The 22,760-nt window shown below is 33.7% G+C and overlaps 1 protein-coding gene across 1 annotated transcript in view; it reads left to right on the forward strand.

Moving 5' to 3' along the window:
• LOC115885527 (peptidyl-prolyl cis-trans isomerase CYP95-like) overlaps positions 1-22,760 on the forward strand; it is a 541,467-nt gene that overhangs the window by 488,926 nt on the left and 29,781 nt on the right. Inside the window, exons 12-13 of the mRNA XM_030904483.1 lie at positions 1,653-1,825; positions 18,163-18,529. Of these exons, the coding sequence (XP_030760343.1) occupies positions 1,653-1,825; positions 18,163-18,414 (425 nt within the window). The 3' untranslated portion in view covers positions 18,415-18,529. The remainder of the gene's footprint in view (positions 1-1,652; positions 1,826-18,162; positions 18,530-22,760) is intronic.

Raw genomic sequence — 22,760 nt, forward strand, 5'->3', positions numbered from 1 at the left:
GAGTTATTAATATTTAAACAAAAACAATTCTAACATTCCCCCACCACTTTATTTTGGCAGATAGGAAAAAATGGTTCTAACAAAAAATATTTAAAATTTACTGAAGATTATGAATCTATTATTTATAGTACCCGTTATCTGGGCAAAATTTCTCTCTCTTTATCGTGAATATAAAATTCTTATCATAACATCAGAATTGCGTTATAAGTTATATTAAGCCACGCTAAAATCTTTTTATGTAACATATTCGTTTTATGAAATTTCAAAACCTTATAGAGCTCGTTTTTGGTGAAGAAATTGAAAGAAGAATTCCGATTTGATAGTAAATTTTCTATTGCCTGCTGAATTTCTCTACTTTACTCGATTCCCAAAGACCGAACTAATACAGCAATTTACTGGTATTGAGAAAAATGGCCAATAACGAGGTCTAGTGGTCTGTAACTTTTTATTTCGCCAGTTACGGCACCAGAAGCGAGAAATGGCTATGCGTTTATCTACCAATCAAAAAGAACAATCCGTTGTATGGCAGGCTATTTGAAATAAAATTATAATTTTATATATAGGGAATAGAAGTTTTTATATATGATATATGTTCAAAATTATTGCATTTCAATAAATAGAAAATCTTTATATTTTTAGAATTAAATATTCAGTATGTAGATTAGGGTGGGTCAAAAAAATCGACTATTTTTTTTACTTTATACTCAAAACTTTTTTCACTTTAAACTCGAACTGGAAAAAAAGGTTGGTAGACACCTCAAAAAATTATCCCCAAGCATGAGCTCTTAATTTTAATAGGAAGATCCTCCGCCTTTCGGTTTTCTATTTTTTCGTTATTATTAGTAAGAAATATTCATATCTCGGTATATACTATTTGGAAAAAAATATCTCGTCTCATATATTTGTAGGAAATTGAATTCACTACAAAAAAGGTCTCTTACAATTTTGTAATGTAACCTCACCGTTCGGAAGTTATTAGAGGCTGAAATTTGATTATTTTAATGCAGATTTCTTTTTTCTTTGATTTTCTTTCTCTTTGATACGCGCAACTCACGGTTTTGTAGAAAATTCACTGCTCTACAAAAATGGTTTCTTATGATTAGTCGATTAAATTAACCGTTTAAAAGATATTCATCGTCAAACTTCAATGCACAATAATTTATCAGTTTTTGATTAATAATTCGAAATTTGTACCCATTTTTCAAAAGTTTCTATGAACAAAGAAATGTTTTAAACTTTTTTCTAGTTTTGTTAGTCGTTATTTACTCGAAATTTAATGAATTTAATGAATCAGTCTCTATGAACTCTAAGTTAGAAAGAATGAAATAATTTTTTGTTTTAATGTACCCAAATAGGCTTAGTACTAAAAAAACTAAAAATTTAAAAAAGTTAATTAGTAGCCTACGAGTATATTGAACGTAAAAATATAAATGCTAGTTTTGAATCATATTAAATGAATCAAATGAAGAATAAAAATAAAAAACGTCCAACACTATAAAAAAACTGTCTAACAACTTATATATTTTAAATTATTTTATTTTATTGTTCTGTGTAGTCTTAAGTAATGATATCATCGGAGTGATAATACTTTAGTGTCTTTAGTTATACTCTCTTATTAAAACTTATAAAACAAGAAAATTCTTTATTTTTAGGAATACAATTTCTGCGTGACTGTCCTAGAGAGCCCAATATACCAATTTATATGGTAGTTGGTGGAAGTCTAGGATGTGTTAAGATGGGCTTAACGTTATGGAATCAACTTCATTCTCGACATATGGATGCTTCTTCAATGAATTCTACATCAATTGGTTCAAAGGTAGCTTCGGTAAGTATTTTGCGTACTTAACTTATTACCTTATTGTCAACTCTGGCAAAATAATTGTCTTAATTTTAATTACCAATTTGGATTTCAAATCTCTAGTATAGTATTTCTGTATTGTAGTAGTTAATTCTCTATTGACTTCATTAAAATATGGCTCCAATTAAATTTATATTTATTAGAATGATTACAGTTGAAGAATGGAACTTTTGGTGTCACAACAGCAAAATAAAAGACCGATTCACTACAATATACCAAAACACTTTACGCTTGCATTTGGCGCGCGTTTCGCGTCATCCTTGATGCAAACATGGATAGCGAAACGGATCCAGTGCAAAAGTAAAGTGTTTTGGTATATGGTATTTTGGTGAACCAGTGCTATTAGAATGGTTATAGGAAACAAAGTAGTCGGCTACATAAATAAAAAAGTACTCACAAGGTTAGAGTAAAGCTTGATTGATACAACATTAGAAAAGGCACGATATAAAAGGTCAAACAATATAAAATCATATACAGAGTGGTCCGAATTGTATTCCGGAAACTTCGGCAGCATATTATGCAGATAAAAATAAATAAAAAAGTTCGTATAAATGAAAGTCCTAAAATGATTAGTTTCAGAGATACAGGGTGTAGATGTTTCATTTTTACTTCGATTTGTTCTAAATAATTTCTGAAGTAACGTCAATATTTGGATGAAGGTTGGGAGTTTTTTGACATGAGAAATTTGATTTTTATGTCAATATGACTCCCACTAGTAGAGGTCGCCACCTACATGTGTTTTAACTGTTTTGAAGCGTAATAACTTTTTGTCCCTACCTGTATAAAATTACCGAGCGAAAAAATATACATCTCTGTGACTTTTTACGTAAAAAATATCTCTTTGTAAAAATCACTACGAGCAACCGTTCTTAAGATACTTAGAATGGAAATAATCAATATATGTCATTATTGACGAAAAATAAACACGTTGGGTAGATAGTTATTTCACTGAAATAATAAATTTGATTTTTTTTTTAAATTAATCATAAATTTTTCTGCAAAAAATGATGATAAAACAGTTTCTGTTGAACTTTTGGCACAAAAATATTTCAAACTTATGATTTCAGTTTAATAACTATTTAGTCAACATGTTTAATTAATGTCAATGATGACAGGTAATAATAATTTCGATTTCAAATATTTCGAAAACCAATACTCGTAGCGATTTTTACCAAGAGACCTTTTTTACGTAAAAAACGTTGTAAATTTATATTTTTTTACTCAGTAGTTTTATACAGGTACGCACGAAAAGTTATTACTCTTCAAACCGGTTAAAAAATATGTAGGTGTCAAAATCAAATTTCTCATGTCAACATACTCCCAGAGACCAATTTTCATTTAAATATTGACTTTACTTCAGAAATTGTTTGGAAAAAATTCACAGTCCTTTACAAAGATGCAACCGGGGGGGCATTGAAAATGATGAATAAAAACGTAAAAATATGATTAGTGTTAATATGAGTGTATTACATACATATGTTTAAATGACGAACTTAACAAAAAACAACAGCTTTAAAGATTCACTGAAAAAGTAGTAGTGTTAACATTAAATAAAACATTATCAAAAATAATTATGCGATCGCACCAAAACAAGCAAGCAAAAAAACCTCGAAAAAAACAAAATAACATACAAAACATCAGGTTAACATGATGACAGATCATGATCAATGACAGATAAAGAATTCTTACGGAAAGTTACACTTTACGATATAATTTTTTAACTGTTAAAGGCAAACCCCATTTAAACACAAAACTTTTTAATACCTACTACTGTATCTAAAAGTTTTTTTTTTTAATTACTAAATTCTTAGCCACGCTTCTGTTTTTCTTGGCTGTTGTGCGTCAAGTCACAGATTAACAGGCCCGCGTTTGCACCACAAGGCGATGCTGCAGACCACTAGGTAGACCGATCGTAGCAATTTATGTTATACAACTTGACTACAAGTTGTATAACAACGCAATCTACTACAAATATTATCAAAAACTTTTTTTCTTTTAAAATGTGTTCAGATTTTGTAAAAAGTATAAGTCAAAATCGCAAAACTTAAATTTGATATGAGTTTCTTAGTTTTTAACTAATATAGTGGCGAATTACAAAAATTCCTTTTCAATGAAAATTAATGAGTTAAATAAAATAATTTAATAAATTACTAGCTTTTTCTCGCGACTACGTTCGCGTTACACCTCGAATCGTTCATGCATTGATTTAAATGATTTTTTACTTCTTTATAGAGAGCTAGTGAGCATATAGATGTTTTTTATTTTTCATCTTTTTTTTATTTATTAAGAGCACTAATACTCTCTTTATAGGTTATTTTTTATTCTTTGAAGGATAATTGAGGAAGATATATTTCGTTATGATGTCACTTAATAAACCCTTGTATAAAATTTTCTACTATCTGGTTTATAATGTTATAGTATAGCATTTTCGTACAGCAAACTTTCATTCCCTATTCTAGTCCCTAAGGGTATAAATTTCATAAATTCGCTTTACCTTTGTGCCAATTTTTATGTGTATAATCCAGAGGTCACCAAGTTTTATATAATTTTTTACTAACTTTACCCATTTGGTTGATGAATTTCAAAAATTTCTTCTAATTCTTTTTGTAGGATTTCATTCTTCTAGACCAAATAGTAAGGAATTTCCATACAACAAACTGTTCCGAGATAATTTTACTCTCTAAGAGGATGAATTTCCTAAAATCGCTTTGTGTAGCTATTTCACTAATGTCGTTTAAACGAACCTTTGTGCTAATATTTATGTATCTAAAGCTGGCGGCATGAACTCACTCTAAAATATCTAAAAACGTAATATACAATCTAACTGACACACCACTGACAATGACAAATAATTTATTTCTGGAGGTATTGTGTGTAGGCGTTTTTCAGGTATGTTTTAGTATTTAGTCGTTTTACACAAAGAAATAGCCATTAAGCACTATAAAAATACTTCATAACAAATCTACACATATATACCTTTCATTTAAAAAAGAATCATCAAGATTGGTAAAGCGGTTTCGGCGGGATGGATGCAACAAAAAAACCCTTTGAGCTTTTATATATGTATGGATTAATTATTTTTCCAACATATTTTACTTTGCAAATTTTTATAAATATTCAGACTCGCCAATATCGTACTCCACCGTGTCCAGCCTGTTTAGCCAAACGTAGGCCGATTCCTCTTCGGCGGCGTCGTGACCCTGGCCGAAGGAAGAGTCTTGAAGACGCTCATCCGCGCATAGGAATAAGTTGACTGCGTAGCGTATTGCGTATTAATCGATTCTGAAACTTTCTATCTCGTGTATAACATGTTACGCAAGTTTATTATTTTAATCTCGATTTTAATAGATAAATGTGTGAAATGCCACCTGAATATCTTCCGCCATGACATGTTTTTACTTTTTTGTTATGGTAAAGTGATTTGTATAAACTTTATTCAATAACGTATATTTTCCTCCATTTGTGATTTTTTAATTTTAAGCGAAAATTAAGTATAACATTTTAGGAAAAAGAAACACTGTAATATTTAAAAGAATAAGAAGAAATTAGTCTTATTTTGAAAGGAAAATATAGAAAAAACTCTTTCTATAGAAAAAGTCTTTATACTAACCAGAATCCGGTGACATATACGCGGTCTCACCGGAAACATTACTTATTACTTCGCATAACTTGAAGAATATCTACTTTTAATAATGAACACTTCAGAAATACACCAGTAAAAACATTTATTATTTGAGATTAAAACTCGAATTAAATTATAAATATTAGTTACCTATGTTGTTATAGCTTTTATAGGCCTGTTTAACGACTTAATAAGTTACCTAGCGAAAAAATCTGTGCGCGTACCTACCACTATTGTTACAGGTTAATTCGTTAAAGAAATATGTTACACAAGTTAAAAACGCTAAAATTTTAATGGTATTACTTGTGCATTATTGGCCTTATAATGTAATTTGTTGGAATTATATCTTCTTTAAATATAATTAGACTTTTTAACGACTTTTAAGTTACCTAGGAAAAAATCTGTGCACGTACCTACCAGTATTGTTACAGGTTAATTCGTGAAACAAATGTGTTACATATTATTCGTGGTATTAGTGGTATTATATTGGAATCAGCTTGGCATTAGTGGGGCATTATATGAGAAATTTTGGTATTTAATTTGTATTTTTGGCATTACTTTGGCATTAGTATACAGACATTTGTCAGCGGTTTACTCCTTGTAGATAATCAAAAAGTTTTTTGATAAAATTTGCTTTTTATGTCAGATCATTTCTATGAAAAATTACATTAGATTTTTATTAAAGACGCTGGGTAATTAAAACATTGACTAATAAAGCTTGTCCACTTTAAATAAGGGGTCACGAAATATCCTCCTTGGAGTGTTTGGGTTAAGGGGTGTATAATAAATTAATCGTTGTTTTATAATAAAAACCATAAAACATTTATTTGTGAGTAAAATAATGCAATGGTTGGATATCTCTCCTTTATAATTAGGTGACTAAAAATACACTAAAATAATTAGAAAAAAAATCTTGTACTTATTTAGTAATTACGTCAATATTAATTAATTGACTTTCTAGTCTATTTTATTTTATGTACAAATATATTATTAAATTTTAAGCATTAAGTAATAAAACACTTTGTGCCCTCTTATATCGTAAGAGGTTACGAAATATACTCCTGGTTACACCCCTTACAGAAAACAGTGTAAGGGGTGTAAATAAATTGTATAATCACTGTTTTTTATAATAAAAACTATAAAACATTTCTTATTTGTGAGATTAAAAAAACAAAACAATGCATTGGTTAAAATAAGTACATTCAATACATATGTATGTGTTATAACATAATATAGCCATTACTATTATACTATTATTATTAAAATAATATGTGTGTAACATATTTCTTTAACGAATTAACCTGTAACAGACATTTATATGCCCAGTATATTTTTGTTTAACAAACCAATCAGGAAAAATCCAAAACCTACCGTTATAGGAGGTATAAGATGATTAAACTTATATAATGACAACTACTTATCGGATAACAAATTAATTACTACTGTCAGCTAGTTCAGCTACTGTCTAGGTAGAATATACCTAGAGTACCTACACCTACCTATGATGTAGGTAGATTAAAGCTTATTTTGACGTTACCTCTCACTTCGGTGTCACAAGCTGAATTTTTCAGGAATGGAAGTACAGTACATGATATGGGGACCCTTATACCGAAAGTAGTACAAAATTAGACCGGGTAAAAGGGCACTATCATCAAAAATCGATATATTAATACCACCGTATAGAGAAAACAAATACTTATTTTTTGATCCAGTACACAATAAAGTCTTCGTAGGGAGTAATTTTTTATAATTATTTACAAAAAACATTTCCATTAGCGCTTATGACCAAAAAAACTTTAAACATGAATAATCATTTCAATCATGCGAAAATTTGGTTTAATTTTTTTTTTAATATAACTTTCATTTAACGAAAAACGAAGGCCTAAATGAAAAAAAGAAACAATTTAAAAGTTTCGCGTATGTCTTGACAAGGTACCAAAGCAAACCCCATATTTTTTGCTTTTAAACTAATAAAGATATATCAATAAACAATTAGCGATGTAATGGTTTTTGCGCGCGCTGGCCGGCTGCCGCCGCTGCGCCGATATTTCCTATACCCTTGTATATATGACGTCATGGTGTGGCAAATGTAGCATTTTAATTCGATTTGGGCTCCCTTATATAGGATAACAGAAACATTTTCAATGTTAAAAATCGAAATAAAAATGAAACTTCTACACCCTGTATCTCCGAAACTAAGCATTTTTGGACATACACTTATACGATTTTTTTTACTTATTTTTATCTGCAGAATATGGTGCTGCAGTTTCCGGAATACAGTTCGGACCACCCTGTATACATTTCTAACTACTACTTTATTGCAATAAAACATAGCTCTCCCCTTAAACACGAAATAGGTTTACACTTACAACCATAGAAAATACTCCTAAAGGCTAATAGAGTGAGAAGTCCCTCATGAAGAAAGAGAGTAAACAATAGGGTTTGGACTATAGGTACTTACGGGGATGCATAAACGGCTGAGAAGGCAATTTTCCTGAATCTGTTTATTTTTACACACAACGGTCAGCCGCTGAGCAAAATTCTTAGCGGTCAGACAGCTGATGTGTCCCCTGAACGTGCACTATGACATAAATAAAAAATAACAACATGTCTCAAGAGGCAAGGAAATGCTTAAGCTTTTTATTTTTCAACAATACTCTTACTCATATTTATTGATTGGTTAAAACAAATATGAAAAACAAAGACCCAATTAAGTTTTAACGTCCGAACATAGTAGAAAATGAAAATCGCCTCTTTTACTTATAGCCATTTTTATTGCTTTAAAATCAAAATTTTATAACATAGTAACAGCATCGGACCGTTTGACATCTGTGTTAAAATATCGAACATCGCTGGCGAAGCATCGATGTTTTTAAAACATCGATAACATCGCCCAACACTACTTCGTCTATAATGTATAAAGTAAGTATGCATAGTAGTTACCTAACCCTATCGTTTCTTACACATAGACTTGTTGTCTTTCTTTCTTCATCAGTAGTTCCGATTCAAGGACTAATAGCACCTGAGACCAAATTGTTACGTTACCTCTAAACAGTGCCGTGGCACATATTTTTCTTAACTTAGAGCTCTTTCAGACTAGGACACTGTATGCGAGATTCTGTATACGGGATAAAGAATTACAGTCGAATACTATCGAGATACTCTTTTCGTAATTTGGAAGGCAAAAGAAAAAAAATGGATCGAAAATCTTAATTTTAGAGTTGATTAGATAGAGACTAGTTAGATTTTGAGTTAAGTTTTTAGTTTGATAAGAAAAAAACTACTGAGAATCCAAAAATGTTCCGTATTCTATAGAAAAGCAAAGAAAACATCAGTCAAATTGTAGAACAGTTTTTTTTTCAAATATAAATTAATTTCATGGATACGCAAACAAGACTTATACAGTATAAATTATAAACAGTGTTTATAAAATAATCAGTAGCGGAAACTCCAACATTAATGCATAATTGAAACAGTTTTCATTCCTAAAATTAAACGCTGCAAAAGACCAAATATTTACTTATTGTAGTAGAGCGGTATTGTGTAAACACTTACGTTTTTAAGGCTGTTAAACTACTGAAATTTTTATAATCAGAATGGATGCATTCCTGTATAATCCGTTCGTCACATATTTAAACGATGTTCTTTAATACCTATTACGTCTACAATTCTATCTATATATAATATGATATCGAAAATAAACCGGCGTCAGCAATGGCTATGAAATGAAGATCGCTGTTATTTAATACGTTAAATTATATAGGGAACATCATCGATCGTTATTTCCAAGCTATATGCAGTTTTGTTGTGTTTTTTTCTCTATGGCATCTATGACTTTTGTTCTGTCTCCCCCCCCCCGTAATTAGATATTCGGTATTTTGTCTCTCAGAGATAGCCCCAACATTGATCTTTCCATTGCTCTTTGCGTTGTTCTGATTTTGCTTACAGTGTTCTTGGTTAATGTTAGCGTCTCCGCACCATACGTTAGAACAGGTAGTACAATTGATTGAATACTTTTCTCTTCAAACATATCGGAAGTACCCCTTTGAAAATGTATTTCAATCGTCCATAGGCGGCCCAAGTCAGTCCTATTCGTCTGTTAAGCTCGCAAGTTTGGTTATCGCGGCTTATACATATTTAATGTCCCATATGTTGTCCCCAAGTACTTGTAAGCAGTTGTTTCTTCTATTTGATATTGGTTAATATATATACATATATATTCCGCCGCCAATTACTAGATTTGTCATCACTTGGGTTTGTGAGACATTGATTTTTAGTCCCATTTGTTCAGAGGTCGTATTCAATTTTTGTAACATTTCTTGTGCTTTCTTTACGCAATCGGATATCAAGACAATGCCATCAGCAAATCGCAAGTGGTTCAAGTTTTCGCCATTTATATTTATACCTAATTCATCCTATTCTATCTGTTTGCACATGTAATGGAGCAAATTATTAAATCATTTTGGAGAGATGGTGTCGCTTTGGCGAATACCTGACTTGCTCAACATAAAAACCCCATATCCCTGACAGGATATCATAAAAATAAAATTAGCCCTCTCTTGGTTCCCCAAAACCCGTAAACAGTTTGGCCACGCAGACAGTATGCTGATTTTTTAACACTTTTCTAACAGCCACCGGAACGTCCTTAAATAATGCTACTACTGTATTTGTTAATCCATTTATACAGGGTTATTCATCTCATTTGACACGGGGTACAGTAGCCAAATTATTAGATTTTTATAAACTGTGAGTGATGGGATCGTTGCAGGACTACTAAAGCTACAATTTAAAATTATTTTCAAAAGGTACAGAGCGTTCCAAATAAATAAAAACTATCAATATTTTTTTTTAAATGGAATACACTGTATATTATTATTTTTTTTGTTCCTAGGATTAAAATTCAAATTGTAAATATGCTTGTCTATTAAATAAATTTTTCATTTAGATGAAAAAAATATGATATGAGATGAGAAAAAGATGCCAAAAGAAATGTGAATCCTATAGTGCGAAGTTATGTTCCGACCCCATCACTCAGAATTTTTAAAAATCTAATCATGTGGCTACAATACTCCGTGTTGAATGAGGTGAATAACGCTGTATATGGAATTTACCTAAGATTAGAGAGTTGGTAAACCCATTGAGATATTTGTTTATAAATAATATTATTTAAAGTGAAATCGAAAATAAATCTTAATAATCTGAAAAAATACTTGAGCTGCGTCATAGCGCTACGGCCCAGTTGAATTCTGCGGCGTATTTCCATTTCGCAACTGCCGGTATTAGATATCAGTGCACCTAAATAAAAAATTGTTGCACAAATTTGCAGCGGTCTATGTTTGTGATGTTTGGGCAGTTGTTGTTTTCGCGATCTATAGCCGCGTACTTACTGGAGAACTGCAACTGTAACTGCAACCGTTGCTGTAACCAAATTCTATAGTGTGGACGCGTTGCGAACCAGGTTCGCGAGCCAGCTTCGAACACTTCGCAGCGAGCCGCCAGTTATCAGTTTTCAGGACGAACACAAAGAGATTCTCGGTTGGTTTGTGGACGTCGATTTGGGACGTTCGCCAATGTGTACGTTCAATAGTCTTGCAACCAACAAAAATATGAGTACGTGGGACCGAAAAAAAAGTTTTGGCGCTAATTGAAAAGTACAAAAATATGCCTAAAATATGGGATCCAAAAAATAAAGACTATTACAAGAGACATTTAAAAGAAGATGCTTGGACAGAAATTGGTTCTTTAATGGGACATTGTGCTCGCGAGCTCTGTGCAAACACTGCGGATCGAGAGGTTCGCGAGAAGAGAAACGTGCATACCTTCGCGACGATTCTGTTGCAGCAACGGTTGCAGTTCGCCAGTGAGTACACGGCCTATGATCATCACCTTAGTCTTGTAATTGATGCGAAGGCCGAACTCTCTACTGGTAGTTTCCAATCTAGTTAGAATTGTCTTCTGTTCTTGCTGGTTTGCGGTTACCAATACCGTGTCATCAGCAAATGTATAATAATAATGAATAATAATTAATTTAATTAAATTGCAAAACGGTTATTTAGGACTTTGGAGAGAAAATATGTTTATTTTATCGGGATCTACTAGCCCTGAAAACGTTTGCACTTGTTTAAGACTTACCTTGTATGCTCGTAAAAGAAAACTTCTAACACATTCTTACCCAATAATTGAAAAAAATAGACCAAACCATGTTTGTTGCCTTCACTAAGTTCCAATTATGTGGTTATTACAAATTAAAGTATTTTTAGTATATTATTTATTATATTATTATCAAATATATAGTAATAATTCATGTGTGTTTTATAATTTTTTTAGAAAATCGTCAATAACTGTCTTTGTAATAACTGTTCCTTAGATAATTTCTCACAATTTACTCCATAACTGTAATAATATTAGAAATTTCAGTCAATTTATGATGCAATTCCATACTTCTTAAGTTAAAAGCGCTATATATCTACTTTTGAAGAGTTCTAAATATAATATACGTTCTCTCTTAAAACCCGTATTTGATAGTTAACTTAATTAGGGAAGTTTCCTTGGATAGTTGCCAAAAAGATTTAGAGTAAGTGCTTAAGTGCAATTTGAAAAATGCATACTTTAAATCTTGTTCGGTACTTACTTTCAGAGGCTTGTTCACTTAAGATTTATTATAGCATTTATTCTGGAGCACATTAAAACATCGGTAGGATACTGTATTGGCTATATAAATTTAGAAGTATAAAATTACATAAAAAATACTCTTTCCTTGAGTTCTCTTTAAAATTAAAGTAAAATTAAAAAAAATATACCGGGTGCTTCTCAAAAGTGGCTCACCCCCTGTACCTTTTTTATTTTTTCAGATAAAAAAAACGAGATTTCACCGGAAATTACCACAACTTTTGATTTTTAAATACCACCCTCGGTATTTTTTTTTTACTTTATTCGATAGAAAATGACATTCTGGATAGAATGACATATCATATGTCAACTTTTGACATTCTCGCTTAATAAAAAATCGTATTTTAAAATTCAATCTAGAGTGCCATGGCTATGTTAAAAAAATATTCTTAATCAAGTAGCCTTTGAAAAATAGATTTGACCGTCTAATGTTTTAATAATATCTCAATTTTTTTCAAATGGAACGAGGGTGACTCATTAGCATATTTGGAAAAAGTATTTTTTTACGAATAATTTGATACCACACACTTGGTATTTCGAATCAAATTTTCTTTACGAACCGCAAGTTATAATTTCAAATAAACCATATGCGAAAATGTCAAAAGTTGACAGTTGATATATGACATGTCATTTTATTCAGAGTGTCATTTTCTATAAAATAAAGTAAAAAAAATACAGAGGGTGCTATTTAAAAATAAAAAGTTGTAGTCATTTCCGATGAAACAGGAAGTGGCCGAAAACAATTGAATACGTTAATCAATCCTAATTTACGTGATATACTAACATACCAAATTTCGTTTTTTTAACGGAAAAAATAAAAAAGTTATAGGGGTGAGCCAGTTTTGAGACGCACCCAGTATAAAAATCTAAACAAAATATTTTTTATTATGGATAACGATGATGGATGATTTCTAAAGGAAATACTATTGATATTCCATTTTAGTATATTTTTAGCAACTGAATTTTTAGCAAACTTAGAACAATTTTGGTGTAAAAGATATCTAGTTATATTTTGAATAATTTTAACAGTTTAAGTTAAAACTTTAAACAGTAAAAATTCGGATAAAATATATTTAAAAAGATTACCTCTCCCCTCCAATTTCCCTTAAATAGGCTAGTTCTACCAAGTTACACCAGGTGGCGTTAATTTTCAATTTTTAACACGAAAAAAGGTTTAAAACAATGAATACTTTATTTTTTCCACATACTCTCGGTAGACCCGTTATGCAAGGGGTGCAAGGGGTATTGAAGCGATACATATAGCCTAGATTACCCAAAAGTCAACCTCACCTTCAGGTGGTGCACCCTGTTTACACAAACGAGGCTCTGGCGTCCGAGTATAGGCGGTATAACCTTATACAACCCTCAGACCTACCATCTTCTGGGGAAAAGGAGTAGTAAACTACACCTAGCTGGCCGAGAACGTAGCACAAGGGAACTATCGTCGCAGTCCTCACCGTGCCATAGCCATCCCGTGCTACAGTTGCAGCCAAAACTGTGAGGCAGCGTAACCGCCACAGTTAAACCTTTCACGCAGCTTACACACAGCAATGATGGAACAGTCGAGTGGGACAAAATTATTGTCCGGAAGTAAAATACCCCCTCAATCGAATCTCCGGGAGGGGGTGCCTACTCGAGCGTATCATCGGAGAAACAAAAAACATCAATGTTTCACGTTTGCGGCGTGGAACGTCCGCACTCTATTGGACAAGATAAATTCAAATCGACCAGAGAGAAGAACAGCACTGGTCTCACAGGAACTCCACCGATTAAAAATTGATGATGCCGCTCTAAGCGAAACACGCTTTGCGGATGAAGGTAGTCTCACTGAGGAGCATTATACCTTTTTATGGAAAGGTCACCCCTCAACACACAGGAGAATTCATGGCGTAGGCATTGCGATCAAAAACGAAATCGCCACCAAATTGACAGAAGTACCTATTGGTGTCTTCGAACGTCTTATGACCCTAAGGTACCCCATATCAGACAAAACTTATGTCAACATCATTAGTGACTACGCTCCCACCCTTGACGCTAAAATTGAGGATAAGGATAAATTTTACCAAGCTTTACAAAATGCCCTCCAACGAATTCCAAAGCACGAACGAATCATCTTGCTAGGTGACTTTAATGCCCGCGTTGGCAAACAACAGGAAATATGGCCGGACGTATTGGGAAAACATGGAAAATCAATTGGACCACATAATCATCCGAAGGACGTATCTAAAAGATGTTAGGCTCACAAAAGCCAGAATAGATGCCGAATGCGGCACTGACCACCGACTTTTAATTTCAAAAATGAAAATCCAGTTAAAACCCAAACAACCACACTGTAAAAAACAAAACAACATGACCAGATTGAACGTACGGGGTCTGGAGAACAACAATACCGCCGACGCCCTCCGGGAACTCATCAAAGAATCCCTTCCACCGATAACTTCAATCTCAATCTTGGAAGCTGAACAAGGCTGGACACAATTAAGGGATGCGATTCATAAAACCAGCGTAGCAGTACTGGGAAAATCGAACAAAAAGAAACAACCAACTAGTTTAACGAAAATCAACCGCATATACAGGCTTTGTTGGAACAAAAGCTTAGAGCACATCAAGCAGTCACTGGAAATCCACATAATCCTAGACTGGTAGACAACTTTAAAGCATTCAACAACACGCTTCGAAGAGAACTGCGCCAAGTAAAGGATAACTGGTGGTCACAAAAAGCCAATCAGATTCAAGAGTACGCCACGCATCACGATTATCGTAAATTCTTAGAAGCTGCAAAAGAAGTATACGGTCCAACTAAGAAGGTAAACTGCCCAATCATGGCACAAAATGGCGAACTTCTAAAAGAGGAAGAACAAATCAGAAATCGCTGGAAAGAACATTATAGCCATATCCTTAACCAAGAAAACAACCCCAATATGGAAGCACTAAACACAATACCTCAGTATAACAGCCTTGATGTATTAGACATCCCAATAACAGAACAGGAAATAAAGACCTCCATAAAACAGCTTAAAAACAACAAATCAGCTGGCTGTGACGCGATTTCGGCGGAAATCTATAAGTGTGCAAGTAAAGAACTTATTGGTCATCTTAAGGCTCTCTTTGATGTTGTATGGGAAAGCGGAGAGGTACCTCAGGACTTTCGCAACGCGAATATTGTGAATATATTTAAGAACAAAGGAAGTGCATCAGACTGCAGAAATTACCGGGGAATTTCGCTATTGCCCATCGGCGGAAAAATTCTTGCAAAAATAATTTCAAACCGCCTGCACCCATATATAGAAAACATCCTTCCAGAATCGCAAACGGGTTTAGTACCAACCGCGACACCGTCGATTCCATATTTTCCATCCGTCAATTACAGGAAAAAATAAAAGAGCAGCAGTCTAAACTTTATGTTGCATTCATCGATCTAACAAAAGCCTTCGACTCTGTGAACAAAGATGCGCTTTGGGTAATTATGAAAACGTTCAGAGTACCCAACAAATTTCTTACAGTGTGTAAAAGCCTCCATAACAACAACAAGTCAAGAGTGTCATATCATGGATCACTGAGCGACCCATTCCTAACAAATATAGGAGTTAGGCAGGGATGTGTCTTAGCGCCTCTCCTATTTAACATATTCATGGCAGCGCTCTCCATTATAGTGGACAGCAAACTGCAGGAGAGAGGATTGGGCATTAGATACAGATACAACGGCGGTCTATTCAACATAAAAAGACTCAGGGCAAAAACACGTACAAAATTCATCACAGAACTTCAATACGCTGACGACTGCACTCTAGTTGCAAACACGGTACGACAATTACAAGAAATGTTGAGCACATATACCTGGGCCTAGGAGACTTTGGGCCTTAAGCTAAACATCGACAAAACTAAAATCATGTGCACTCCCCCGGAAGATCACAACAATGCTATAACAATCGGAGAAGAACTATTGGAATATGTGGCGGAATTCAATTCCTTGGCAGTTTGATTTCTGAAAAGGCCAATATTGACTCTGAAATTCAGCACAGGATTAGTAGCGCCTCAAGAGCATTCTGGAAATTAAAAGACAGAGTTTTCTACAATCATGAGTTGAGTACAAAAACAAAACTTGCAGTGTACCGAGCAATTATAATCCCCACCATGTTATGTGGGAGTGAAAATTGGGTGCCGTGTCGCCGACATATGAACGCATTAAACAAGTTGTAACAGAGACATCTTAGACAACTCTTAAGAATCCGGTGGTTCCATCATGTATCGGTTTTTGAAAAAGCTAACTGCGAGAGTATTGAAGTCATGGTTACAAAACCCGCTTAATATGGGCTGGTCACGTATGCAGAATGCAAGAAATACCAAAATCTCTGCTTTACGATGAGCTTGTAGACGGTAAGAGGAGGCCGGGTGGACAACTAAAAAGGTACAAGGACATTTTCCACGAAAACTTGAAGGGGATTAACATGTAGAATGAGTGGAAAAAAGCAGCTCACAATAGAACTCAATGGAGAAGTGTTGTAAAGTCAGTTAACAGCGACAACCAAAAAGTAAAGAGGCAACAAAGCAACGAGATTTTTGAATGTCCGGAGTGCAGTAGGCAGATAACATCACGTATCGGGCTTTTCAGTCACAGAAAAGCTCATGAAAGAAAATGCCTTGCGTGACCATCTTTTTTATCTGTGTCGAATACTCGTCAGCGAGTAACGGCTGTATGTATGTAGACCCGTTGTGCAGCGAAATATCTCATTATTTCATAATTTCATTGTTGGCCATTGAAACGATAATTTTTCTCCACAGAATTGTAGTTTTATATCGGTGTATCAAAATGTCTAGTAATACAAATTAATGCTCTACTATTGTCCATCTCACAATTAATTTTGAAATTACATAAATGCTATTTTTAATTTATGAGGGGCTACCACTAGAAATTTTCGTCTTTATTGGGAAATGAACAATAAAATCTGTGAATGTATATATAGACAATTATTTAGTGTTGATACTAAAAGAATTTCGGAATTCCATTTTGACTATTTATTTTTATATCAGTTGTCATAAATTATTATCAAATGATACAAAAGTATTAATTTTTGAGTATAATAGGGCTATTTTTGATACTAAGCAAAAAAGCTAGTTTTACACCTTGGTATATACCGGGTGGTGCACCGGCGTTTGAATATAGAAAATCTCATGAAAATTTTGAGCAGTCCAAATATTATCTCCTCTGTTGATTCTACAGCGAAGTCGTATATGGTTTTTAAAGGTCTCCCTATATTGAATACCCGAAGGTGCCGGGTGGCGTAGAGGTACAGCTCTCGTCTACCAATATAAACGTTGTGGGTTCGAATTCTACAGCCGGCATTTCATCAGCCGACTATTTTTATTAAAATAAAAATAGTTTAGGTACCTAGGTCGACTCAGCCTTAAATGAGTACTTGGGATTCACAATTCTGAGGTAATAATAGGCGGTTGAAGCATAGTGCTAGCCACATTACCTTCCTTGTATACCGAACGGCTGTAGCTTGGCAAGCTATACCTTGCTACACCCAAGGCGTTAAGAGCCGTATAAGGGAGCTTTATTATATTACATTGAATACACTTTCCAAATTTGAAGAATTTTGGATAAGCCGTTTTTAACTAATTTAAGAAAAACTGCATCTATTTTTAAATTAAATCTGAACGGGTAACAATGCAAAACCAGACAAATGTCAACATTTATCTCAAAAGCCTCCGAGTGAGGAATCAAACAGGATTCCAGACCCCAGCAACGTAGCTTAACCTAAATAAGAATATTATGTTGTATCTAAAAAATGCCAAAATATATACAAGGTGATATTAAAAATTGTTGTTCAGAGGTTCAATACCTGTTCAGAAGTTTCTCTAAACTGTATCTTGTCCATATTAAACGAAGAATTTTCCTAAGAGACGCCATGTTATATGATATTTTTTACGTTTTTTGTTGTTTTAGAAGAATTTAAATATTTTACTATGTACATTTTACAATATTGATGTATATTTTTATATTTTTCAGATCGCAATGACTATCCTTTTGATTATCTGGTTCGGCCTGGGCAACTATTGGATCCTGCGAATAAGATGGCCCGACTATGCACCGACACTCTTCGAACCTAACAAATGGTGTCACCGTACGCTCTACGTGTTCTCGCTGGTCCACTTATGCATAGTTTATTCCCTAATCGGTGTGGTGATAGTGTTAGTGATAGTGCTCGCCTCTTGTCAGATTTTGGGAAGCCCGTGGCTCGGTCCTACGAGATATAAATAGCAAAGCCCGCCCGATTACTTCGAGTTATGGGACGTTCCTAGAACGTATCATTAGAAGAAGGAAATATACGATTTAGTAAAATGTGCTTCCGATTTAGATGAGAAATCCCTTATAGGTAAATATTTAGAGAATATATTATATAATATTTTTAAATTCTGATTCAAAAATTTAAATTATTATGAAATTTATGGGTAAACTAATTAACCAATTTATTAGTTTCAAAAGAATGGCAAGTCGAAGATATTTTTGTTATTTGATATAATTTATGTTACTGGTATTGGCAATACCTGAAATAAGTTTTAAATTAAAAGAGAAAATGACGAGAAATTGGGCTTCTTGTTCTTTCGGCGATTTTGCTCAAATATGAGCCCATATCTAACGATTTAAATGACAGATATCAGTTTTCCTTTTTTTGGTAATGTTTTACTATAAAGTTTTCATCTGATAAGTACAAAAATATTATTTTGATATGAGATTGCTTTAGAGGGTACCTAAAGTCGGGAGGGATGGTCCATCTTTTTTTTAAATTGATATTAAAATATAATTCAACGAATAAAGATGTTATCTGCTACGATTGATATATTGCTCATGTGGGTCCTATAATTAAGTACCCGATTATCATTAAAGCTGTACGCACACTGGCGCGATCACGGCCGCGATCACGATCTCCACGCGGCCTCGGCCAAAAGTTGCTGAAGGATATGTATGAGCCGTTTCACATTGACGCGATGGAGTTTTGGAGACGAAGCGGCCTGGCGGCGTTCTATTCTGCGGTGGCGATCAGATTCAACTTGTCGAGTTTGATCGCGTGATCGCGACCCAACTGATAGGAATTTTCTGTTATTTTGTGTTTTTTTTTCTTGTTGCAATTTAGAAATGGAGTTTACAGAGCAGCTAATTAAGGCTGTAAAAATACACAAAATTCTCTATGATTTATCCGATCCAAGTTACAAAAATAATAGAATTAAAAATAAAAAGTTTATATATAAGAGACAATAAAAATAATAAAAAGAGACAAAATTTGAGTTGCAATTGGATTGGATACTACATATGTATACATTTTTATTGTTTAAGTGTAAATATTGTAGGGAAATATTTAAGAATGTTTTTTGTTCGGTATACATAATTCACCTTTTTTAATTTGTACCTATATATACCTACAGGATGGCGCACTACATATAGGTACGGCGGTGAACGTGAACGCGTTGGTGTGTGCTAGAATGATCGCTCATGTTTTCGCTGCCCTGATCGTGATCGTGATCGCGGCCGTGATCGCACCAGTGTGCGTGTAGCTTTAATCCATCTTACCCGCCCTGATATGGGTGAGATGACGCATTACACAAAATCTAGTGAGGGTAAGATGGTTTATGAAAAATGGGCATCACGATTACAATTAAAAATTAATTACGTGGTCAAAATGAAACAACGAATAAAAAATATATAAAAACCTACACTATATAGGGTGTTTCAAAAAACATATGCCGTCTCTCGTGGGTATGTAAAAATAAGATTTATTTTTCATATCAACATAGGTCCGATTCTGCTTTGTTTTGTAGCTATAGGGTGTTAGTCTTAATATTTTTTCGATTTATTATAATTTTCTTCCAAGTACTTTTAGCGTTTCGAATGAAATTTTGAGTATAAAAGTTACTATATATGCGACTGTAACGGGAGCTATTTGGTATTATTGTTGTTATTATTTTATTTACTATTGTTAAATACGGTGAATGCGCTGGGCAAGTGCGAGGGAACCATTAAGTTTTATACCCTGCAAAAAATGTGGTATTCTATTAAAATATAGGTAGGTTTTTACTGCCGTATGAATATTCGCAGTTTGATGGCCGATCAAACAGCCATGAGGGTGTTAGTGAATAATATAATAAATATATTAGTGAGCTGTATCCCAGTATTAGGTGAGTTTTTCTGTTTGCTAATCGCAAATTACCTGTTACCATAATTAAGGGATTTTTTGTATTAGATCGAGCCTGAAGCACTAGACTGAATAAAGCTGCGTCTGATCGTCTACACATTATTTTCCATCTCTAATTAAACCCCCACAATCCATCCCATTACACGACATATTTTAAAGCTAAAAACGTGTCGACATATTCACCAGGGACGTTCATATGGGTTATCACTGGAATATTTTTCTAAAACAAGCATGTACACCACTGACTTTTTTTCTCTTGTTAGTGAAATAATGTAAGCAGTTTGCGGATTAAAAGTTGTCTCTTGGTATTCTGAAAGTTCTGAAAGCTGAAGTTGACAAATTGAAATCAGTATCTAACACTGTGCAAATGAAAAAGATTGAAAACAACTTGTCAATTACGGGCCTCACTGCTAAAGAAGAAAGCACTTAAAATACCCTAATCCTATTTTCTTTCTTGGACACGCCCTTGACCTCAAACGATATATCCAACTTCAGACAAGTGCCAACAAAAAGCGGTACAAAAGTCATCGTTACCGTAAAACCAGAACATAAAAAGCAAATTCTTCAATCTCGTGACAGAAAAGGAAAACTGACACTAAAAAATACTAAATTTTCTGATTCGAATGATAGAATTTTTGTTGATGAGGAGCTTACAAAAGAGACCTATGCGCTCTTTAAAAATGCCAAGGAACAACTTCGAGGTGTCGGCTACAAATATGTGTGGCATCGAGATGGGAAAATATTATCACGCAAGAATGATGATTCCAAAGTTGTTGCTGTCCGGAATGAAAGCCACCTTAAAGACTTACTGAAATAAACTCTTATCCGTGTTTTTTTTTCATTATTTTTATCTGTTTCTGTTATAATTCGTTTTGTTACCTACTTTATTTCTGTTTTTAGTTTTTATCCACTTGCTTACCACTTAACTTTTTTTTATCTTTATGAATAGTCAAAATAAGGAAAAGAACTTAAAAATAGGTCATATAAATGTGCGATCTTTATTACCAAGTTTTTATAAAATCAAGACATTGATAAATGACTTAGAGCTGGGTATATTAGGAGTATCTGAGTCATGGCTTAACAACAAAACAACTGATGCTGATATTCACATACAAAATTTTAATTTCTTTCGAGTTGATCGGGAATCCAGAGGAGGGGGCATAGGTGTTTATGTTCGATCGGACTTAAATACTACGGTAATGGATGTTGTGGAGAACAAAACGGGAAGCTTTGAGCAACAGTGGCTTACCTTGAAAATTAACAAGGTTAAAATCGGACTATGCATATCCAAACTATAACGCTCTAACTGCGTTACATCAATTGGAAGACACTATAGCCAACGTTGTTCCTTTAACAGATGAACTAATTGTAATGGGTGACATTAATATCAACCTGTTGAGATATACTAATGTTACTAGCCAGTTTGACAATCTCCTTGATGCTTTCAATGAACTGTAAGCAGGTTGTATTAAATCCCACCAGATACTCTCGAGAGAAGGCTAGCTTGATTGACGTTACCATCTTGTCAGATGACCGTCTTTTAAGTGGTGCTGTTCAACACCATGATATGCACAATCATTCTGATCATCAATTAATCAATTGCACTCTTAACATCAAAGTATCTGCGGCTAAGCCAAAAATTATTAAATATCGTAATTTCAAGCAATTCGACATTAACACGTTCACACAAGATCTTATCAACCTGCCTTGGTGGCAGGTTTTAGACTTTGAAAAAGTTAACCAAAAAGTTTCTTTACTTTCTGAAATGATTTTGGCCCTCTTTGAATGTCATGCTCCAATATCTGAAAAAAAAGTTACCAGACCTCCTTCTCCCTGGTTCACTGATGCCCTGCGTGCAATGAAAATGCATCGCAATAACTTATTTTCTAGATATAAACGGACTAAAAGCATGCGCGATTGGGAAGCATATAAGGAGATTAAAAATCTTTTCACGTCAGCCGTTCGGGCGGAAAAAAAATCTTATATTGACTATGTAAGTCTTTAAAAGTTCATCAAAAACCTCAAAGAAATCTGGAAAACTCTCGATCACCTTAATATACACAGTAGGTCAAAGAAAAATATGGATATCCCTAATCACTTGAAAAAGCCTGACGTAATTAATAAATACTTTATAGATTCTGTTAGACAAATCCCTAATAATGTGAACCATGATACCATTATGAAAAATAGTACCTTAATACTAAATGCACCATATCAGAGTTTGAACTCAAACTTATATAAGAGGATGATGTCGTATCACAAAAAAAAAATCTGGTGCCGATGGGATCTCGCTTCACATGCTGAGTCTATGTTGTCCAACAATCATACCTATTCTTACTGAAATATTTAACTCATGCATAGAAAAAAGCATTTTTCCCTGACAGTGGAAGGTGGCGGAAGTTAAACCGTTACCAAA

This window comes from Sitophilus oryzae, unplaced genomic scaffold, assembly GCF_002938485.1.
Source record: "Sitophilus oryzae breed Bouriz unplaced genomic scaffold, Soryzae_2.0 scaffold_395_pilon_pilon, whole genome shotgun sequence".
NCBI lineage: Eukaryota > Metazoa > Arthropoda > Insecta > Coleoptera > Curculionidae > Sitophilus > Sitophilus oryzae.